The sequence below is a fragment of the Sapajus apella genome, unplaced genomic scaffold (genome assembly GCF_009761245.1).
Source record: "Sapajus apella isolate SASKATOON/1434 unplaced genomic scaffold, GSC_monkey_1.0 scaffold8, whole genome shotgun sequence".
Lineage (NCBI taxonomy): Eukaryota > Metazoa > Chordata > Mammalia > Primates > Cebidae > Sapajus > Sapajus apella.
This window is the reverse complement of record NW_022436948.1, coordinates 543,950-561,538: the sequence shown is the minus strand read 5'-3', so window position 1 is coordinate 561,538 and position 17,589 is coordinate 543,950. Positions and strand designations below refer to the sequence as shown.

Genomic DNA, 17,589 nt, shown 5'->3' with positions numbered 1-17,589 from the left:
ACGCATATCAGAGGACACAGCCACCCCAAGCCATGCCCACAGGGGACACACCCACCCAGGCCACACCCAACAGTAGGGACACCCACTCCCAGCTAACACCCACAGGGGACAAGATCACACCTACCAGTGCGGACACCCAACCCCCCGACATGCCCACCAGGAAGACACACCCACTCTCAGGCCAGGAACACCAGGGCCGCACCTACCAGGAAGATACACCCACTCTAGGCCACACCCACTGGGGGTACACCCACCCTCAGCTATGCCCATGAGGGACACACCCACCCCCGCCAGGGGGCATACCCACACCTAGGCCATGCCCATGAAGGTGTACAACGCTGCCCATGATCCTGTCAGGAATAGACAGGTGCTGAGTTCAGACACACAGGGGCTCAGGCCAGTGCTGAGAGGAAGCTCACAAGATGAAGATGGGACTCCACACTGAGCCTGGATGGTGGGCCCCAGACCTGTCACCTGAGGTTGGCTGACTCTAGCAAGACCCCTCCCTGAATTCTCCGGAGACCAGGCACCACAGCCCACCCCACGGAGTGAAGACCCAGGACATTAGTGCACAATGACCTAGAAGAGTCCCTACCTCATCAGAGTACACGGGCACGGGCTCTGGAGGAGGCAACTCAGGCTGCACAGGGGGCTGGAAGAGGCCAGGCGCCCCAGACATGTTCAGTGCCAGGATGGGAGGCAGAGGCACTGGCGAGGGCGCAGGGGCAGGGAGAGGCTGCAGGAGACTGGGCAGGGACGCATCTCGCTCGAGGCCACACTCCTCTCCTCTCCCTCCACCTGGAAGGAAACACACAGGAGGAAACAGCGCTGCAGACACAGGGCGCCTGGCACCACGGAGACCAAGGTCTGCAGGGACAGCCCCAGGCCACCCACAGTGACCCTGAGAACTGGCCTGCCCTCCTGAAGACCAGCCACATGGGACACACACCACAGGGGACATGTCTACCCTTCAGGTGAAAGACAAGCCCCTGGAGGTGAGGGAGCCAGGAGCAAGGCTTCACAGCCCCTCGGTCCACTCCCAGTGAGCTCTGAGCATGAGGGAGCGCCGCACCCCTGGGCCCAAGACTAGACAGATGCTCAGGTTCCTGGGAGGCATCCTGGCAGGAAAATGCAGCCAGTCCCCGCACTACGACTGTGGCTTCACTCACCCACTGTGTCCGAGCCGGGTCTCTGGGTGCCGACGGGCAGCTCTGTGGCCAGGCTCTCCCCAACGTACTTGTTCTGGGAGTTGAAGCTGCACACAGGGGTGTGACGAGGGACGGGGGGCAATGGTCCTCCATTCACAATTTCCCCAATGGACACCGTCAGCTTCCTGGTAATAAACACTGACTTCCTGGTCTTGGATAATCCCTCTGGTTCCAGGAAAGCAGACCGGTTCAGCTCCACACAGCTACCCAGACCACAAGAAGACACCAGAGGGCCGTCACCAGGGAAGAAGGCAGCTTTGCCCTCAGTGCCCCGCCGAGTGCTGCAAGCTGTTAGGCGTCCCACAGCCACGTGTAAAGAACAGAAAGCAGAGGCCCGGGTCCCATGGCCACCCCTCCTGGAGCCTCTGCAGGTCCCTGGAACCACTGGGCCCAGCGAATTAACAGACACACGCTGACTCACTCCTGCCTCCTGGCTGCCTCACCCAAAGCCGCCTGTTTTGTGAGGGCAGACTGGGAAGGAGACAGGCCGGGGACAGGCAAGTAGATACAGGAGGCGGGGTGGGGAACCCAGCAGTGGGTGTTGAGGGTAAGCTGCCGGTGTCTGACAGTGGGTCTATGAGTCTCATCCTGGTCTTAAAAGACACTCTGACTGCTCAGTAGCAGAGAAGACTCCGGCCTGGCCTTCGGTGCCTTCATCCCAGCTGTCAGAGGTTGCCTGTCACCGGCTGGCAAAGGCAGTCAAGGGAAACAATAAGCCCTAACTTTTATCTTTAGGTTCGCTGACAACTCATGAAAAGGATTGATTTTCGAGTCAACAAAGAACTTGGTCTGAGCCCTCAATGGGCTGACAGCCAGAGTGTTGGGAACATCCCCAGCCATTCTGAGCCTCATGTGTTCACCTGTACAGGAGAGGAACGCACCTTCTCCAAGCCAGGCAGGCAGGCAGCCCCCCCATGGCCCTTTATCAGAATTAGAAAGGAAACAGGAGAGAGGGGCCCACAGTTCCACGCTCAGCTCTCACCCATCAGAAATGGTGAGGCCGTGGCAGGTGAGGAAGTCAGTCGCCTCTTCGCAGTCTTGGAACAGCAGCATGCGCACCACGCCATCCAGGGGAAAGACGGTAGATCGCTGTGTGCTCACTGTGTATGCAAAGTTGAGCGCCCGGAGAGCATCCCTGCGGATCTGAAAGGAGCAGCCAATGACTGCAGTCTCAGAGAAAGGCCCAATCAGACAAATGCAGTCAGCCTGTGACCACAGGATCGGCCAGCGTGGGGACATGGGCTCCTCCTGGGACTCAGCCCACCAGAAGGCGCTCTGGTAACATAGAATGACCCAAGCTTAGAGATCGCAGGTGGTCTGCTCAGTGGTGATGCTCAGGAATGCATGCCAAGCAAACATTCTCACAGAGAAGGATAGGCTGGGAAGGTTTTATTTATGAGAAAAATCATGAAACAAACCTTCCACCAACAAGGCCAGGTGAAGTCAGCTATGCAGCATCCACTCAACATGAAGGTGCTGCAGAGGACCCCGGAGACTACAGAATGCCAGGAAGAAATGAATCATGGCATTATAACAAAAGCCTTTAAAAAAAAAAAAAAAAAAGAGGTCAGGTGTGGTGACTCACACCTGTAATCCCAGCACTTTGGGAGGCCAAGGTGGGAGGATCGCTTGAGCCCAGGAGTTCAAGACCAGCCTGGGCAACATAGCTACACCCTATTCTCCACAAAAAATAATTTTTTTTTAATTAGTGGGGTATGGTGGCATGCACCTGTGGTCCCAGTAGCTAAGGAGGCTGCAGTGGGAGGATGGCTTGAGTCCAGGAGGTCGAGGCTGCAGTGAGCCCTGATCACACCACTGCACTCCAGTCTAAGTGACAGAGGGAGAACCAGTCTCCAAAAATGGACAATAGGGCTGCGGGCCGAGGCTCACACCTGTAATCCCAGCACTTTGGGAGACCAGGAGGATCACATGAGGTCGGGGGTTCAATACTAGCCTGGCCAACATGGTGAAACCTGGTCTCTACTCCAACAATACAAAAATTAGCTGGGTGTGGTGGTGGGAGCCTATACTCCCAGCTACTCGGGAGGCTGAGGCAGGAGAACCACTTCAAGCCAGGAGGTGGAGGCTGCAGCGAGCCGAGATGGCACCACTGCACTACAGCCTGGGTGCCAGAGTGAGACTCCATCTCAAAAAAATAAATAAAAATTTAAAACGACAAAGGAAAAACATAAAAATGCTAACAAAAATTATGCTTGGGTGCTGTGGCTTTGGCAACTAAGCTGTTAGTCCTCTTCCAATGTTCTTTAATTCAAGCTATACTGACTCAGCGTTTGGCCTGTGCCTGGTACTGTTCTTAATGCTTAGAATACAACAGTGAACAAAACAAAATCCCCGTCCCCACGTAGCGGACATGCTAGGGGAGAGAACAATGCCACAGAAAACAAGCACATACAATACACAGAATGGCCATTTAGCATGGCAAATGGATGGGGAGAAGAGGGAGCGCTGGCGGAGGCCTACTGAGGGCAGCAGCCAGGCCCCATCTTGCCTCAGGGAGGTGCTGAGTTCAGACACACAGGGGCTCAGGCTGGAGCTGACAGCACCATGCAGTTTTGTGAGCGGGAACAGCAGTGGGAACAGCAAGCACAAAGCCTCTGAACAGGGGTGCACGGGAATGCAGGGGCTGCAGGGACAGGCGGGTGCCTCTGTGCACCACTGCTGGTGAAAACAGTTTTTCCATAGAAAAACGCTTGAATCATCTCTTTTGTTTATAGTTATTAAAAATGGCCTGGCACAGTGGTTCACACATGTAATCCCAGCACTTTGGGAGGCCAAGGTGGGCAGATTACTCAGGTCAGGAGTTCAAGATCAGCCTGGCCAACATGGAAAAATCCCGTCTCTATTAAAAATACAAAAATTAGCTGGGCATGGTGGCACACGCTGGTAATCCCAGCTACTTGGGAGAGAGGCTGAGGCAGGACAATCGCTTGAACCTAGGAGGCAGAGGTTGCAGCGAGCCAAGACTGTGCCACTGCACTGCAGTCTGGGCAACAGAGCGAGACTCTGTCTCAAAATAAATAAATAAATAGTTATTAAAATTGGTCAACATTCTACTAATGATCATCATATATACAGTATTAATTGTAAGTTTTATTTTTTTTGACAGAGGGTCTTTGTTGCCCAGCAGATCTTGGCTCACTGCAGCCTCAACCTCCCAGGCTCAAGCAATCTTCCCACCTCAGCCTCCTGAGTAACTGGGACAAGAGTGTACCACCAAACCTGCCCAGCTGGTTTTTTTTTATTTTTAGTAGAGACGGGGTCTCCCTATGTTGGTCCTGAATTCCCGAGTTCAAGCAATTTTCCCACCTCAGCCTCCCAAGGTGCCAGGATGACAGGTGTGAGCCAATGCACCCAGCCAATATTAACTATAAGTGGCAAGCTAAGGAAAACCTTTTCATTTGCTCCAGAACTTCAGTTGTCTGGCAACCTGCAGACCTGACAACAAGGAGCAAACCTGCAAAGGACTCTGACGGTGACATGGCTGTGTGTTTAGTCAGTTTACAGGAGGCCCTGATGTGTGACCAAAGAAATCATCTGGAGCCACAGACGGACGGACCTAGGCAGGTCCTGAGGTCTCCCAGGCATCACCCTCCCTACACAGTGGCCACTGCAGGCTGTGGCAAGGAATCCAGGCCACCTCCCTGAACCCACTGCCAGAGTGGGCAGCACAGTGTGTGCGAGGTAAGGCAGTGGGTTCAAGGTGGCCCTGTTAAGGCAGGTGGCAGTCCTGGTCACATCTCCCTGAACTGATACATGGGGGGCCTAGAACCACAGGTGCCACAGGGGCTGCTCTGTCCTCATCCCCAGGTCCCATGGAACTGCAACGAAAGGACCAAGTGGAAAACCCGAGACACTGAGTTTCCTCTGTGCAAACCTCAGGGGAGGGACCAGCCTTCCCACTGCTCTGCAGCCCCAGCACGCGGCAAAGCACAGACACTGAGGCACCAACTGAAATAAACTTAGCACCATCAGCCTTACTCCAGACACTTAGATTTAAAACACGAAGAATTTCAAAGTCAGGGATTTTGTGTGTAGATATGAGGTCTCTGCTTTTTAGTTAGTTTTCAAGGATGATGATAGTGCTGAATTCAAACTGTTGTTCTAAAGAGACTTTCTTTTTTTTTTTTGAGACAGAGTCTGGCTCTGTCACCCAAGTTAGAATGCAGTGGTGCGATCTTGGCTCAGTGCAGCCTCTGCCTCCTGGATTCAACCGATTCTCCTGCCTCACAGCCTCCCAAGTAGCTGGGACTACAGGCACCTGCCACCACATTCAGCTGATTTTTGTATTTTTAGTAGAGACAGGGTTTCGCCATATTGGCCAGGCTGGTCCTGAACTCCTGACCTTGTGATCCGCCTGCCTTGACCTCCCAAAGTGCTGGGATTATACAGGCATGAGGCACCAAGCCAGGCTGTAAAGAGATTTTTCTTATCTGAACCATAGAACAGTATTTTCCATTGCACAGCCTTTCTGGATGGTGACCAATGGTGCTAACCTTCTTAAACAGGGCAACACTAGAAACCCCTCCATGGGGCTGCCACAAGGACGACACAGCCTCAGCCTGAGACCAGCTTGGAAAAGCTGGGAATAGAAAAGCACTCGAATAGCACAGGAACAACCTGCTTTCTACCAACTCTGCAAGCACAGCTCATTTACTCACCTGATTAAAGTAACAGTGTAAAAGACAAGCATTCAGGTAAGAAGCTGACTGGACCAATTTGAAAAATCTCACAAAATTATTACTGTTCAATGCAGCAAAAGCCTGAACAGCAAATTTCACCTCGGAGGAGTTTCTAACAGCAGGATGGAACTGTTGTACTTCTCTGTCAATTAAAGGAGAGAAAAGGGGTTGGAATGTTATTTTTCATAAGACAAAATTTTCATCAAGATAGATATAACAACAGATTCCATTGGCCAGATGCTGTGGCTCATGCCTGTAATCCCAAAACACTGGGAGGCCAAGGTGGGAGGACGGTTTGAGCCCAGGAGGTTGAGGCTGCAGTGAGCTGAGATCACATCACTATATTCCATCCTGAGTGACAGAGCAAGATCCTGTCTTAAATAATAATGATATTAGATTTCAACCATACTGAGAAGGAGGGTCTTGCTGGTGAAACATGCCACTAAATTCATAGTTTACTAACTTCAAAGCTACCATGCTTGGGCTGATTTGATAGACCAAGGTCTCTTTCTGAAACACAATGAAGAGAATAAACAAATTCAGCAATTTAGCCATCAGTTACCAAAAAGTTACTTTAAATGAACGCCGATTGTCAGCTGTGCTAGACGGTAAAGCCTAAGAAAACAGAAACCTTAACTCTTTGTTCAGAAATGAATTGATTTTGACTGAATTATTCATGATGGAAAACAAATGCTTATCACAAAAAAAATAATACAGCCATTCTCCATAACCAGTTTATCTACATGGCTTAATTTTACTTTTTTTTTTTCTTTTTTTGGAAACAGAATCTTGCTCTATCACCCAGGCTGCAGTGCAGTGGCACAATCACGGCTCACTGCAGCCTCAACCTCCTGGCCTTAAGCAATCCTCTCATCTCAGCCTCCCAAAGTGCTATGAGGCCATGGGCCACCACACCTGGTCTTTTTTTTTTTAAGATATAGGGTCTTGCTTTGTCACCCACACTGGAGCGCAGTGGCATGATCACAGCTCATTGTAGCCTTGACCTCCTGGGCTCAAGGGACCCTCTCATCTCAGCCTCCCCAGTAGCTGGAACTACAGGCCTACACTACCACACCTGGCTTTTTTTTTTTTTTTTTTTTTTGTAGAATAGGGTCTCACTATGTTGCCCAGGCTATACAAGGCTTAATTTTAACATTTAAAATTAGCAGGGCATGGTGGCGCATGCCTGTAATCCTAACACTTTGGGAGGCTGAGGTGGACGGATCGCCTGAGGTCAGGAGTTCCAGACCATCCTGGCCAACATGGCAAAACCCCATCTCTAGTAAGAATACAAAAAAGTTAGCCAGGCATAGTGTTGTACGCCTGTAATCCCCGCTACTCAGAAGGCTGAGGCAAGAGAATCGCTTGAACCTGGGAGGCAGAGGTTGCAGTGAGCCGAAATCTAGCCTAAGCAAAAGAGCAGGACTCAGTGTCAAAAATAAAATAAAATAAAAATTTAAAATCATTCACACATCTAGATATTCTTCCACACAGTTCTTGAAGAAAATACAAAGCTAAAATATTGGTTTTAGCATCAATAGGGGAATTTTAGAACTAAAGGGGACACTGCCCACCATCAAGTCTCACTCAACAACACCACAGCTGGGCACGGTGGCTCATGGCTGTCATCTTAGTACTTTGGGAGGCTGAGTGGGCAGATCATGAGGTCAGGAGTTCAAGACCAGCCTGACCAACATGGTGAAACCCCGTGTCTACAACAAAATACAAAAATTAGCTGGGCATGGTGGCTCGTGCCTATAATCTCAGCTACTCGGGAGAGGCTGAGGCAGGAGAACTGCTTGAACCAGGACCTGGGAGGTGGAGGTTGCAGTGAGCCAAGATAGCACCACCGCACTCTAGCCTGGGCTACAGAACGAGACTCCATCTCAAAAAATAAAAAATAAAAAAATTAAAAATAAAACCACCACCACAAGCAGGGGCCAGAGAGCTTGCCAGACTTCTCAATGACGGGTCAGACCAGGGTTTTAAATTCATTCATTCTTACTACCCCATTCTTAGCATTTTTGTTTCACACAATTTTTTTTCTCTCTTCTTATTTGGATCTTTGACAGAACTATCTGGAAACAGGGAGCTAACAACCCTGCAGGGCAGCTAGAACTCCCTCTCCTGGTTCACTCACCTGTCTCACTAGGAGGATTCCTTCCTCACGTCTCTCACTGGTGAGGAGAAACAGTTCTCAGAAGCGAGCATGTGGGGCCTACATCAGGTATGCTGGTCCCGTGCACAACCCCATCGCTGTTCCCCCAGCTCAGCTCAGCAGACTGCACAGCAAAAGCAAGACTCCTCCTATCATCCCAACACCTGCTACCAGAGAGAACGCAGCACTAACGCTACTGCCAATCCTGAAAGCTCTTCTCCTGCTTAAAGCCTCCCTTTGCAGACAAATTTGGATGTGGAAATTCACCTTAGAATGTCTCCCTTGTTGAGACTGAGCAGAACATTGTAGCCCTGGAACTCCGCTTCGCTGGCACAGAAGACGCCCTTGTTTCTCAGGTCCTGGTACATCTCCTTCAGGCTCTGCAGGCACTTGGTCAGGTTCTCATTATTGATCTTGGCATCAAAAGAAGACATGGGCTCCTCACACATGAAGTGGGCACAGTGGATGTGAAATCGGGTGCACTTCTCAATCAGGGACACCGTCAGCGGGTCGCAGAGGTGCTGCTGCGTGATATCCTGGCCACAGGTGAGGGGGAGGATCATACACACATTCCCATGCAGAGAGTCAGCTATGAGAAAGATCACGCTATGACCTCAATTTCTCACATTTCAATGTGCAACAAAGCCCAGGATGTACGTTTTAATAGGACTTTGTAGTGATTTAAATAAAAGTACTTGTTTTTTTTTTTTTTTTTGAGACAGGGTCTCGCTCTGTCACCCAGGCTGGAGTACAGTGGTGCGTGCGGTCTTGGCTCACCACAACCTCCCCCTCCTGGATTCAAGCAATTCTCCTGGCTCAGCCTCTTGAGTAGCTGGGACTTTATAGGTGTGTGCCACCATGCCCAGCTAATTTCTTTCTTTTTTTTTTTTTTTTGACAGAGTCTAGCTCTGTCATCCAGGCTGGAGTACAATGGCACAACCTCAGCTCACTGCAACCTCCACCTCCCAGGTTCAAGTGATTCTCCTGCCTCAGCCTCCTGAGCAGCTGGGATTGCAGGCGCCTGCCACCACACATGTCTAATTTTTAGTAGAGATAGGTTTTCACTGTGTTGGCCAGGCTGGTCTCGAACTCCTGACCTCATGAACTGCCCACCATGGCCTTCCAAAGTGCTGGGATTACAGGCATGAGCCACCATACCTAGCCACACCCAGCTAATTTTTTTATTTTCAGTAGAGACTGGGATTCACCATGTTGGCCAGGCTGGTCTCAAACTTCTGACCTCAGGTGATCCACCCACCTCGGCCTCCTAGAGTGCTGGGATTACAGAGGTGTGAGCCACTGCGCCCTGCCCATGAAGGTACATTTTTGTTACAGGTAAAATACGTAACTGAGTAAAATAAAAATAACTATCAGTTTGACTTTGGAATTTGCATGCATTTTTTAGCGTCCAGGTTGGAAGCAGCCAATACCTTCCGTATGCCACGTGTGCGGTTCCACACGAAGTCGTACCAGTCCCGCAGGCTGCCCTCCTTCTGGTCCATGATCTGGGTCACCAGGTAATCCATAGTCCTGCTGAGCACTGCCAAGGGCCGCAGCTCGTGGGGCAGAGGCTCCTCCTGATCAGCTGAGGACCGGCTGTACTCTTTCACGGCTGCTGCGTGGTCCACCTAGGGACATGAAGTAGAGATGGGCTGCCCGTGAGAAACACCTTGGGCCAGGCACAGTTATGCCTGAAAATGAGGGAAAATCACATATACACCCACAAAGATTAATATTTGAGAACACATTTTTTTCAACATAAAATTCTGTTAAAAAGTGACAAAATTCAAAGGCAAAATAAATTGAGAAATTTGATGTGGCAAATACAAGGAGTTGAGACACGAATGCGTCATGACAAACAGGAGGAATGTATGTGAAGGCACATCTGCAAGCTCTGAAGCAGAGACGGGACAGGGGAGGGCCTCAAAGCATTTAACAGGTCTCAGCTCTGCTCACACCCCAGCTGAAGTCTACACAGACCAGAAGTGAAACAGAGACGGGCAGTGAGGACTGCTGAGGGCACAGCAGCAGGGGCCAGCTGTCCACCTGGGGCCTGGAGCTGCATCACCCGCCTCAAAAGGAGGCTGATGACATGGCCAAGAGAAGACGCAGAAACATCTGCAGGACGAGGCCCAGAGCACGTGCTCTCTCCTGCAGCAGGGGTCCCACACACACCTGCTGCTGGTCTGGGGACACCGCACCGGGTGAAGGGTGTATAAAGCCACCAGCCAGAAAGAGGAGGAGAAGCCCACAAGCAAAATTCGCAAAGTGCAAAGGATTTAAATTGGTGCAGCTTCCTGGGAAAACAACTGGGGAAGATACACGGATAATGTTTGGGAAAGGTCAAACCCTCCAATGCAGTAATTTGATTCTTAGGATCCGAACAAAGTAATCTAAACACCAGAGAAACATGACACGAAAGACACCAAACCATATTTTAAAAGAACTAAAAATTTAGAAACAGCCTATCTACTAATGGTAAAAGTGCAGAGTTTTGACAGAGATACTAATAAAATATGCTGTCATTTCTACATGCTCATAGTTCAGCATAACAAAGGAAAATGTTCATGACATAATTTTAAGTGAGAAAGATACACATAAAATTATATCTAGAATATAATCCCGAATGTGCAAAACATAAGCATAGAAAAGGGTAAGAATGATTATAAAAAGAAAAAAGCCGGATGTGGCGGCTCATGCCTGTAATTTCAGCATTTTGGGAGGCAGAGGCAGGTGTATCACTTGAGCTTAGGTGTTCAAGACCAGCCTGGGCAACACAGCAAGACCCCATTGCTACAAAAAAAGAAAACAATAACTGGGCATGGTGGACCACGCCTGTAATCCTAGCTACTCAGTAAGCTGAGAGGGAGGATCACCTGAGCCTGGGAAGTCGAGGCTACAGTGAGCCATGATTGCACCACTGCTCTCCAGCCTAGGTGAAAGAATAAAATCCTGCCTCCAAAATAAATAAATAAATATTTAAAAAACAACTATTAAAAAAAAAAACATGGCTCATGTCTGTAATCCCAGCACTTTGGGAGGCCAAGGCAGGTGGATCACTTGAAGTCAGAAGTTCGAGACCAGCCTGACCAACGTGGAGAAACCCTGTCTCTACTAAAAATACAAAAATTAGTGGGCATGGTGGTGCATGCCTATAATCCCAGCTACTCAGGAGGCTGAGGCAGGAGAATCACTTGAAACTGGGAGGCAGAGGTTTTGGTGAGGTGAAACTGCACTCCAACCTGGGCAATAAGAGTGAAACTCCATCTCAAAAAAAAAACATTAAAAAAAAAAAAGAGTGTAACTCTGTCTCAAAAAAAAAAAAAAAAAAATTTGCATCTATATCTTATCATGTATAGGTACAATTACAGAGTGAACATCTCACAATGCAAAAGAGCTGAATATGATTGTTAATGGCACAAATACTCAATACCCTCTAAAACAAGCAAAACACCTAAATCCAGTATGTACAGAATTACAAAAGAAGCCTCCTCCCCTGCACAGCCTGCCCCCACTCCACGGGGAGACACAGGGCTCTACCTGGTCAGTCCCAGGGATCACTTCAAACACGCTCAGCTGGCTTCGGGTCTCCCTCATGTACCGTTCCTTCTCGGGACACATATCCAGGCAGGTTCCAACGAAAGTCCTTGCTTTGTCCAGATCGGTTCTTTTCACCCGAGCTAAATGACGTCAAGTAAAAAGGTAAGAAAGTACCACACGGTTAGCATGAACCTACAGAAGTATACTCTCATAATGATAAAAAGAAATTAAAAGTTAAAACATACCCACATTACAAATGAAAAGAAAAATATCTGTCAAACTCTGAGCCTCAGAGAAAGAGGACTTAAGGTCTATTCTGCCAGGGAGTGGGACATCAAAGCTCCCAAAGACCCCTGGGTCTGCTGCTCTCCAATAGTCACAGACCCTCACTGCAGACTAAAAGCGGGACACAGCCTCACTTTCAGCCAGAGTTTTTAACTCCTGTCATAACCTCAATGACAAACTCTCATGGTGCAGGATGTTTAACAGAAGGATTGACTCATTACAACTGCAAATATTCCAAATATTGGCCGGGCACGGTGGCTCACGCCTATAATCCCAGCACTTTGGGAGGCCGAGGCAGGTGGGTCACGAGGTCAGGAGATCAAGACCATCCTGGCCAACATGGTGGTGAAACCCCATATCAAAAAAAAAAAAAAGCCAGGTGCGATGGCTCATGCATGTAATCCCAGCACTTTGGGAGGCTGAGGTGGGTAGATCACCTGAGGTCAGGAGTTCAAGACCACCCTGGTCAACATGACGAAACCCCGTCTCTACTAAAAAAAATTAAAAAATTAGCCAGGCATGGTGGTGGGTGCCTGTAATCCCAGCTACTCGGGAGGCTGAGACCGGAGAGTCACCTGAACACAGGAGGCGGAGGTTGCAGTGAGCTGAGATTGTGTCATTGCACTCCAGCCTGGGCAACAAGAGTGAAACTCCATCTCAAAAAAAAAAAAATACATATATATATATATATATACACACACACACACACACACATACACACACCACTACTCTAAAACTCTGAAACAGTATTCATCGTGACTTGAAAGTAAGAATCATGTAATGGAAGTTAACTGGGTTCTTACCTGAATAACTGCTATGATTACACTTAGAATTAAATAGTTGCAAATGTATCTTGCAAATAAAAAGAAATGCAACAACTTCACAACTCAAAATATATACTTTGTGTTTTTATTTTGAAAAGTTCTATAACCTGGGCTTGGTGTAGTAGTGGCTCATGCCTATAATCCCAGCACTTTAGGAGGCCGAGGTGGACGGATCACCTGAGGTTGGGAGCTCAAGGCCAGCCTGACCAACATGGAGAAACTCTGTCTCTACTAAAATTACAAATTAGGTGCGGTGGCCCACGCCTGTTAATTCCAGCACTTTGGGAGGCTGAGGCAGGAGGATCACCAGAGGTCAGGAGTTTGAGACCAGCTTTGCCAATGTGGTAAAACACCATCTCTACTAAATATACAAAAATTAGCCAGGCCTGGTGGTGGGCGCCTGCAATCCCAGCTACTCAGGAGGCTGAGGCAGGAGAATTGCTTCAATCTGGGAGGGGAAGTTTGCAGTGAGGTGTGATCATGCCACTACACTCCAGCCTGAACAGCAAAGCAAGACTCCATATGAAAAAAAAAAAAAATACAAAACTAGCCAGGCATGGTGACACATGCCTACAATCCCAGCTACTTAGCTACTTAGGAGGCTGAGGCAAGAGAATCACTTGAATCAGACAGGTGAAGGTGAGCCAAAATCGCACCATTGCACTGCAGCCTGGGCAACAAAAGTGAGACTCCATCCCCCCAAAAAAAAAGTAAAAAGAAAAATTCTAATACCTGGTGTATCACAACTGTAATCCCAGCACTTTGGGAGGCCAAGGAGGGCAGATTGCGAGGTTAAGAGCTCAAGACCAGCCTGGCCTACATGGTGAAACCCCATCTCTACTAATACAAAAATGAGCTGGGTACGGTGGTATGCACCTGTAGTGGTGGGAGGCTGGGAGGCTGAGGCAGAAGAATTGGTTGAACCCAGGAGATGGAGACTGCAGTGTGCCAAGATCACACTACTGCACTTCAGCCAGGGCAACAGAGCAAGACTCCATCTCAGGAGGAAAAAAAAAAAGAAAACTTCTAATACCTAATGATTTTATTTGGAGTACAAAAATCACTATATCAATGACACAATGTATGATGGCAGCTTTTATTACTATATAATAAGGAAACACTGTGATTATTCTAATTATCCACACAGCCTTTAAAAAAAGGGATAGATGCCAGGCACGGTGGCTCACGCCTATAATCCCAGCACTTTGGGAGGCCGAGGCGGGTGGATTACGAGGTCAAGAAATCGAGACCATCCTGGTCAACATGGTGAAACCCCGTCTCTACTAAACATACAAAAAATCAGCTGGGCATGGTGGCGCATGCCTGCAATCCCAGCTACTCAGGAGGCTGAGGCAGGAGAATTGCCTGAGCCCAGGAGGCGGAGGTTACGGTGAGCCAAGATCGCGCCATTGCACTCCAGCCTGGGCAACAAGAGCGAAACTCCGTCTCAAAAAAAAAAAAAAAAGAGGGATAGCTGAATTTTTTTTTTTTTTGGAGACATAGTCTCACCCTGTAGCCCAGGCTGGAGTGCAGTGGCGCAATCTCAGTTCATTGTAACCTCTGCCTCGAGGGTTCAAGCAATTCTCCTGCCTCAGCCTCCCAAGTAGCTGGGACTACAGGTGCACACCATGGTACCCAGCTAATTTCTGTGGTTTTTTTTTTTTTTTTGTAGAGACGGGTTTTTGCCATGTTGGCCAAACTGGTCTTGAACTCCTGACCTCAGGTGGTCCACACGCCTCAGTCTCCCAAAGTGCTGGGATTACAGGTGTGAGCCACTGCGCCTGACCCAGCTGAAATTTAAGACAAAAAAATTGGCAAAGAGGAGTACCTGTGTTTTTCCTTTTATTTGTGATCCCTGCATATGTTTTCAGTGTTAATGGAATACTTTCTTTTTAGTAGGTAATACATTCACACAGTTCAACATTCCAATAGGTAAGTATGTCCTGTCCAAGATGGAACACTCCACCATAACCTCTGCCCTTCAGAAACCCACTCCCTCGGCCAAGCGTGGTGGCTCATGCCTATAATCCCAGCACTTTGGGAGGTGGGTGGATCACCTGAGGTCAGGAGTTCCAGACCAGCCTGGACAACATGGTGAAACCCTCTCTCTACCAGGAAGGGAGGCTGAGGTGAGCTGAGATCACGCCACTGCACTCCAGCCTGGGCAACAAGAGAGAGACTCATCTCAAAAAAAAAAAAAAAAAAAAAACCTGCTCCCTCTACATACATGAGCCCATCCTTCTGCCTGCTCCCACTACTATTTTATATACATGTAAGCAAACATATTTGAACGCATATGTACACACACAGAGCACTCACTCCAAGGAAGACTGGCCAACCATGAAGCTCAGGCACAGCACATCACAGGCCCTGAGACTCAACAGCAACAGAGCCCAGTGGAAAGAAGCTGCTCCAGCTCTGATGGCACCCAAGAGGACAACCTCACCAGGCCCCCAGAACCTCTGCCACCATGCACCATACCTTGCCGCATGATCCTGTCTCTCTGGTCAAGCAGGCGGTACTTTTCCTTGGACGTCTCAGCCACGGTGCCTATCAGGGCGCTGACGGGGGGCACACATGGCCCGAGGCCCTCGGAGCCCTCAGAGCCAGAGTCAAAAGAGTCTCCCTCAAATTGGTGGGCCTTTAGGAGACTTGGCTTCTTCACTGGAGAGCTATAAAGTAAACACGATATTGAGGGCCCTTGTACCAGTAAGGCCTTTAGAGGATTTTCATTTCTGAACATGTCCCCTCATCTTCCAAGATTTTCTGGTCCTCTGAAGTTGAGAAACTACAAACACTAAAGTGAGGAGTCTTGAAAAAGATGGTAATCAGCACAAAAGCGTTATTGCCGGGCGCGGTGGCTCAAGCCTGTAATCCCAGCACTTTGGGAGGCCGAGGCGGGTGGATCACGAGGTTAAGAGATCGAGACCATCCTGGTCAACATGGTGAAACCCTGTCTCTACTAAAAATACACAAAATTAGCTGGGCATGGTGGCACGTGCCTGTAATCCCAGCTACTCGGGAGGCTGAGGCAGTAGAATTGCCTCAGCCCAGGAGGCGGAGGTTGCGGTGAGCCGAGATCGTGCCATTGCACTCCAGCCTGGGTAACAAGAGCGAAACTCCGTCTCAAAAAAAATAAAAAAGAAAGTTATCAAAATTAGCCAGCATGGTGGAGCACTCGTAATCCCAGCTACTAGAGAGGCTGAGGCAGGAGAACTTCTTGAACCCAGGAGGCAGAGGTTGCAGTGAGCCAAGATTGCGCCACCAAACTCCAGCATGGGCAACAAAGACTCCATCTCAAAAAAAAAAAAAAAGAGGCGGAGCGCAGTGGCTCATGCCTGTAATCCCAACACTTTGGGAGGCCAAAGCGGGTGGATCACCTGAGGTCAGGAGTTCGAGACCAGCCTGACCAACATGGAGAGACCCTGTCTCTACTTAATTTAAAAAAAAAAAAAAAAAAAAAGAATGCATAGTTTATTACAGCCAGTTAGATGTCTTAAGGAAAAAAGTTCTTGCTTATACATTTACATGCCAAGTGGAACTGCACTCAACTGCAGTGGAATTCATGACAAGTAAGATGAGCGAGGAGGTTTGCTACGATACCCTGTGAGGCAGGCAGCCACAGGGTGCCAGGCTGCGTGTGTCTGTCCCACAGAGCAGGCACTGTGTGTCCTCAGTGAGCAGCCTCCCCCGATCTCCTGTAACAGCTGCTATAGCTGAAAGGCCTTCACCAGCTACAGCAACTGTGTGACGAGATTCTCCCATAGAAAATGCCAAGATGGAAACAAACAAAAAAAGGCCAGCCCCAAAGAAAGGTTTTCTCAGCAACCTTGACCCTAGGGTATGTGAGAACAAGACAGGACAGTATCACTGCTCTCCACCTTCTCTGCAGCTGGCAGGTACCAGTGTCAGAAAATTCTCTCTCCTGGCTGAGAGCACCAGCCCCACACAGACCCACCTCCACACGGCCCATGCTGGCTGGAGGGGCAGGCTCAGGAACCCCGGCACCTCGACCCCCAAGCATCCCTGACAACTGGCTCTTGTTTCCTCACAACCCCTCCTCCCACCCCACAGTCCAGACTCAGGTGTCACTGTAGGGCAGTATTTCCTGGTCCTTCCCAAATAAGGTCATCAGGAGGGGCCATCCCACCTTTTATTCAGCAGGCTGCTAGCACCAGCCCTCCCTGCGGCCTTGCCAAGAGGCGAGTGCTGAAACGGTGTGTCTTCCGGGCTCGGGCTGACTACAACATCACCAGGCTTCTTCTCCTTCAGGGAAAAGGGTTTCTTATTGGGGCCTGAGGACGTAGGAGGCAGAAAAGAGTTTACGCAATCACAGATCACCTGGTACTGGACTTTTTCACTTTGTTTTTGAGAAAGTAATATTCTTTTCATTGTCACAGGAGGTTAGAGAAGAGCCCAAGGAAGTAACTGTGAGATGCAAATCTGAGCAGAGCCAGCCTCCCCCATTGGCTGGGGAAAGGGCCTACACTCAAAGGGTTTGTACAGAGCAAGAGAAACCAAAGAGAGGACCACGACACACACAGTGGCTCATGCCTGTAATCCCAGATCAGCCTGGGCAACGTACTGAGATCTTGTCTCTATTAAATAAATAAATAAAAATAATTTTCTAAAAACTGAGAATTGAAAACTCACTTTTCTTCCTGTGCCAAAAGATCGCCATGTCTTTATGCAAACTTTTCCCCTTCTTTCTAGCCAGGGCTGCAGATGCCTAGAAAACAACCGCCAAGTGTGAGTACATCAGGAGAGTTAAGGGAATGGGACTGAAACTCAGATGCAGTGTGAGTACATCAGGAGAGTCAAGGAAATGGGACTGAAACCTCAAACGCAGTAAGCAGAACATCCATCCAAAGGCA

General features: G+C 49.0%; 1 protein-coding gene across 8 annotated transcripts in view; it reads right to left on the bottom strand.

The window, feature by feature from the left end:
- MCM3AP (minichromosome maintenance complex component 3 associated protein) overlaps positions 1 to 17,589 on the bottom strand; it is a 54,676-nt gene that overhangs the window by 32,239 nt on the left and 4,848 nt on the right. For 4 of the 8 annotated variants that reach the window (XM_032276523.1, XM_032276525.1, XM_032276529.1 and 1 more), the window contains 10 exons: positions 17,369 to 17,444; positions 16,866 to 17,010; positions 15,197 to 15,387; positions 11,607 to 11,746; positions 9,497 to 9,694; positions 8,334 to 8,602; positions 5,888 to 6,050; positions 2,191 to 2,483; positions 1,170 to 1,411; positions 596 to 798 (listed from right to left, as the gene is read on the bottom strand). In XM_032276523.1, coding sequence (XP_032132414.1) covers positions 596 to 798; positions 1,170 to 1,411; positions 2,191 to 2,483; positions 5,888 to 6,050; positions 8,334 to 8,602; positions 9,497 to 9,694; positions 11,607 to 11,746; positions 15,197 to 15,387; positions 16,866 to 17,010; positions 17,369 to 17,444 — 1,920 coding nt within the window. Of the gene's footprint in view, positions 1 to 595; positions 799 to 1,169; positions 1,412 to 2,190; positions 2,484 to 5,887; positions 6,051 to 8,333; positions 8,603 to 9,496; positions 9,695 to 11,606; positions 11,747 to 15,196; positions 15,388 to 16,865; positions 17,011 to 17,364; positions 17,445 to 17,589 lie in introns of all 8 variants that reach the window. The other 4 variants (XM_032276528.1, XM_032276527.1, XM_032276526.1 and 1 more) reach the window with 3 other exon arrangements.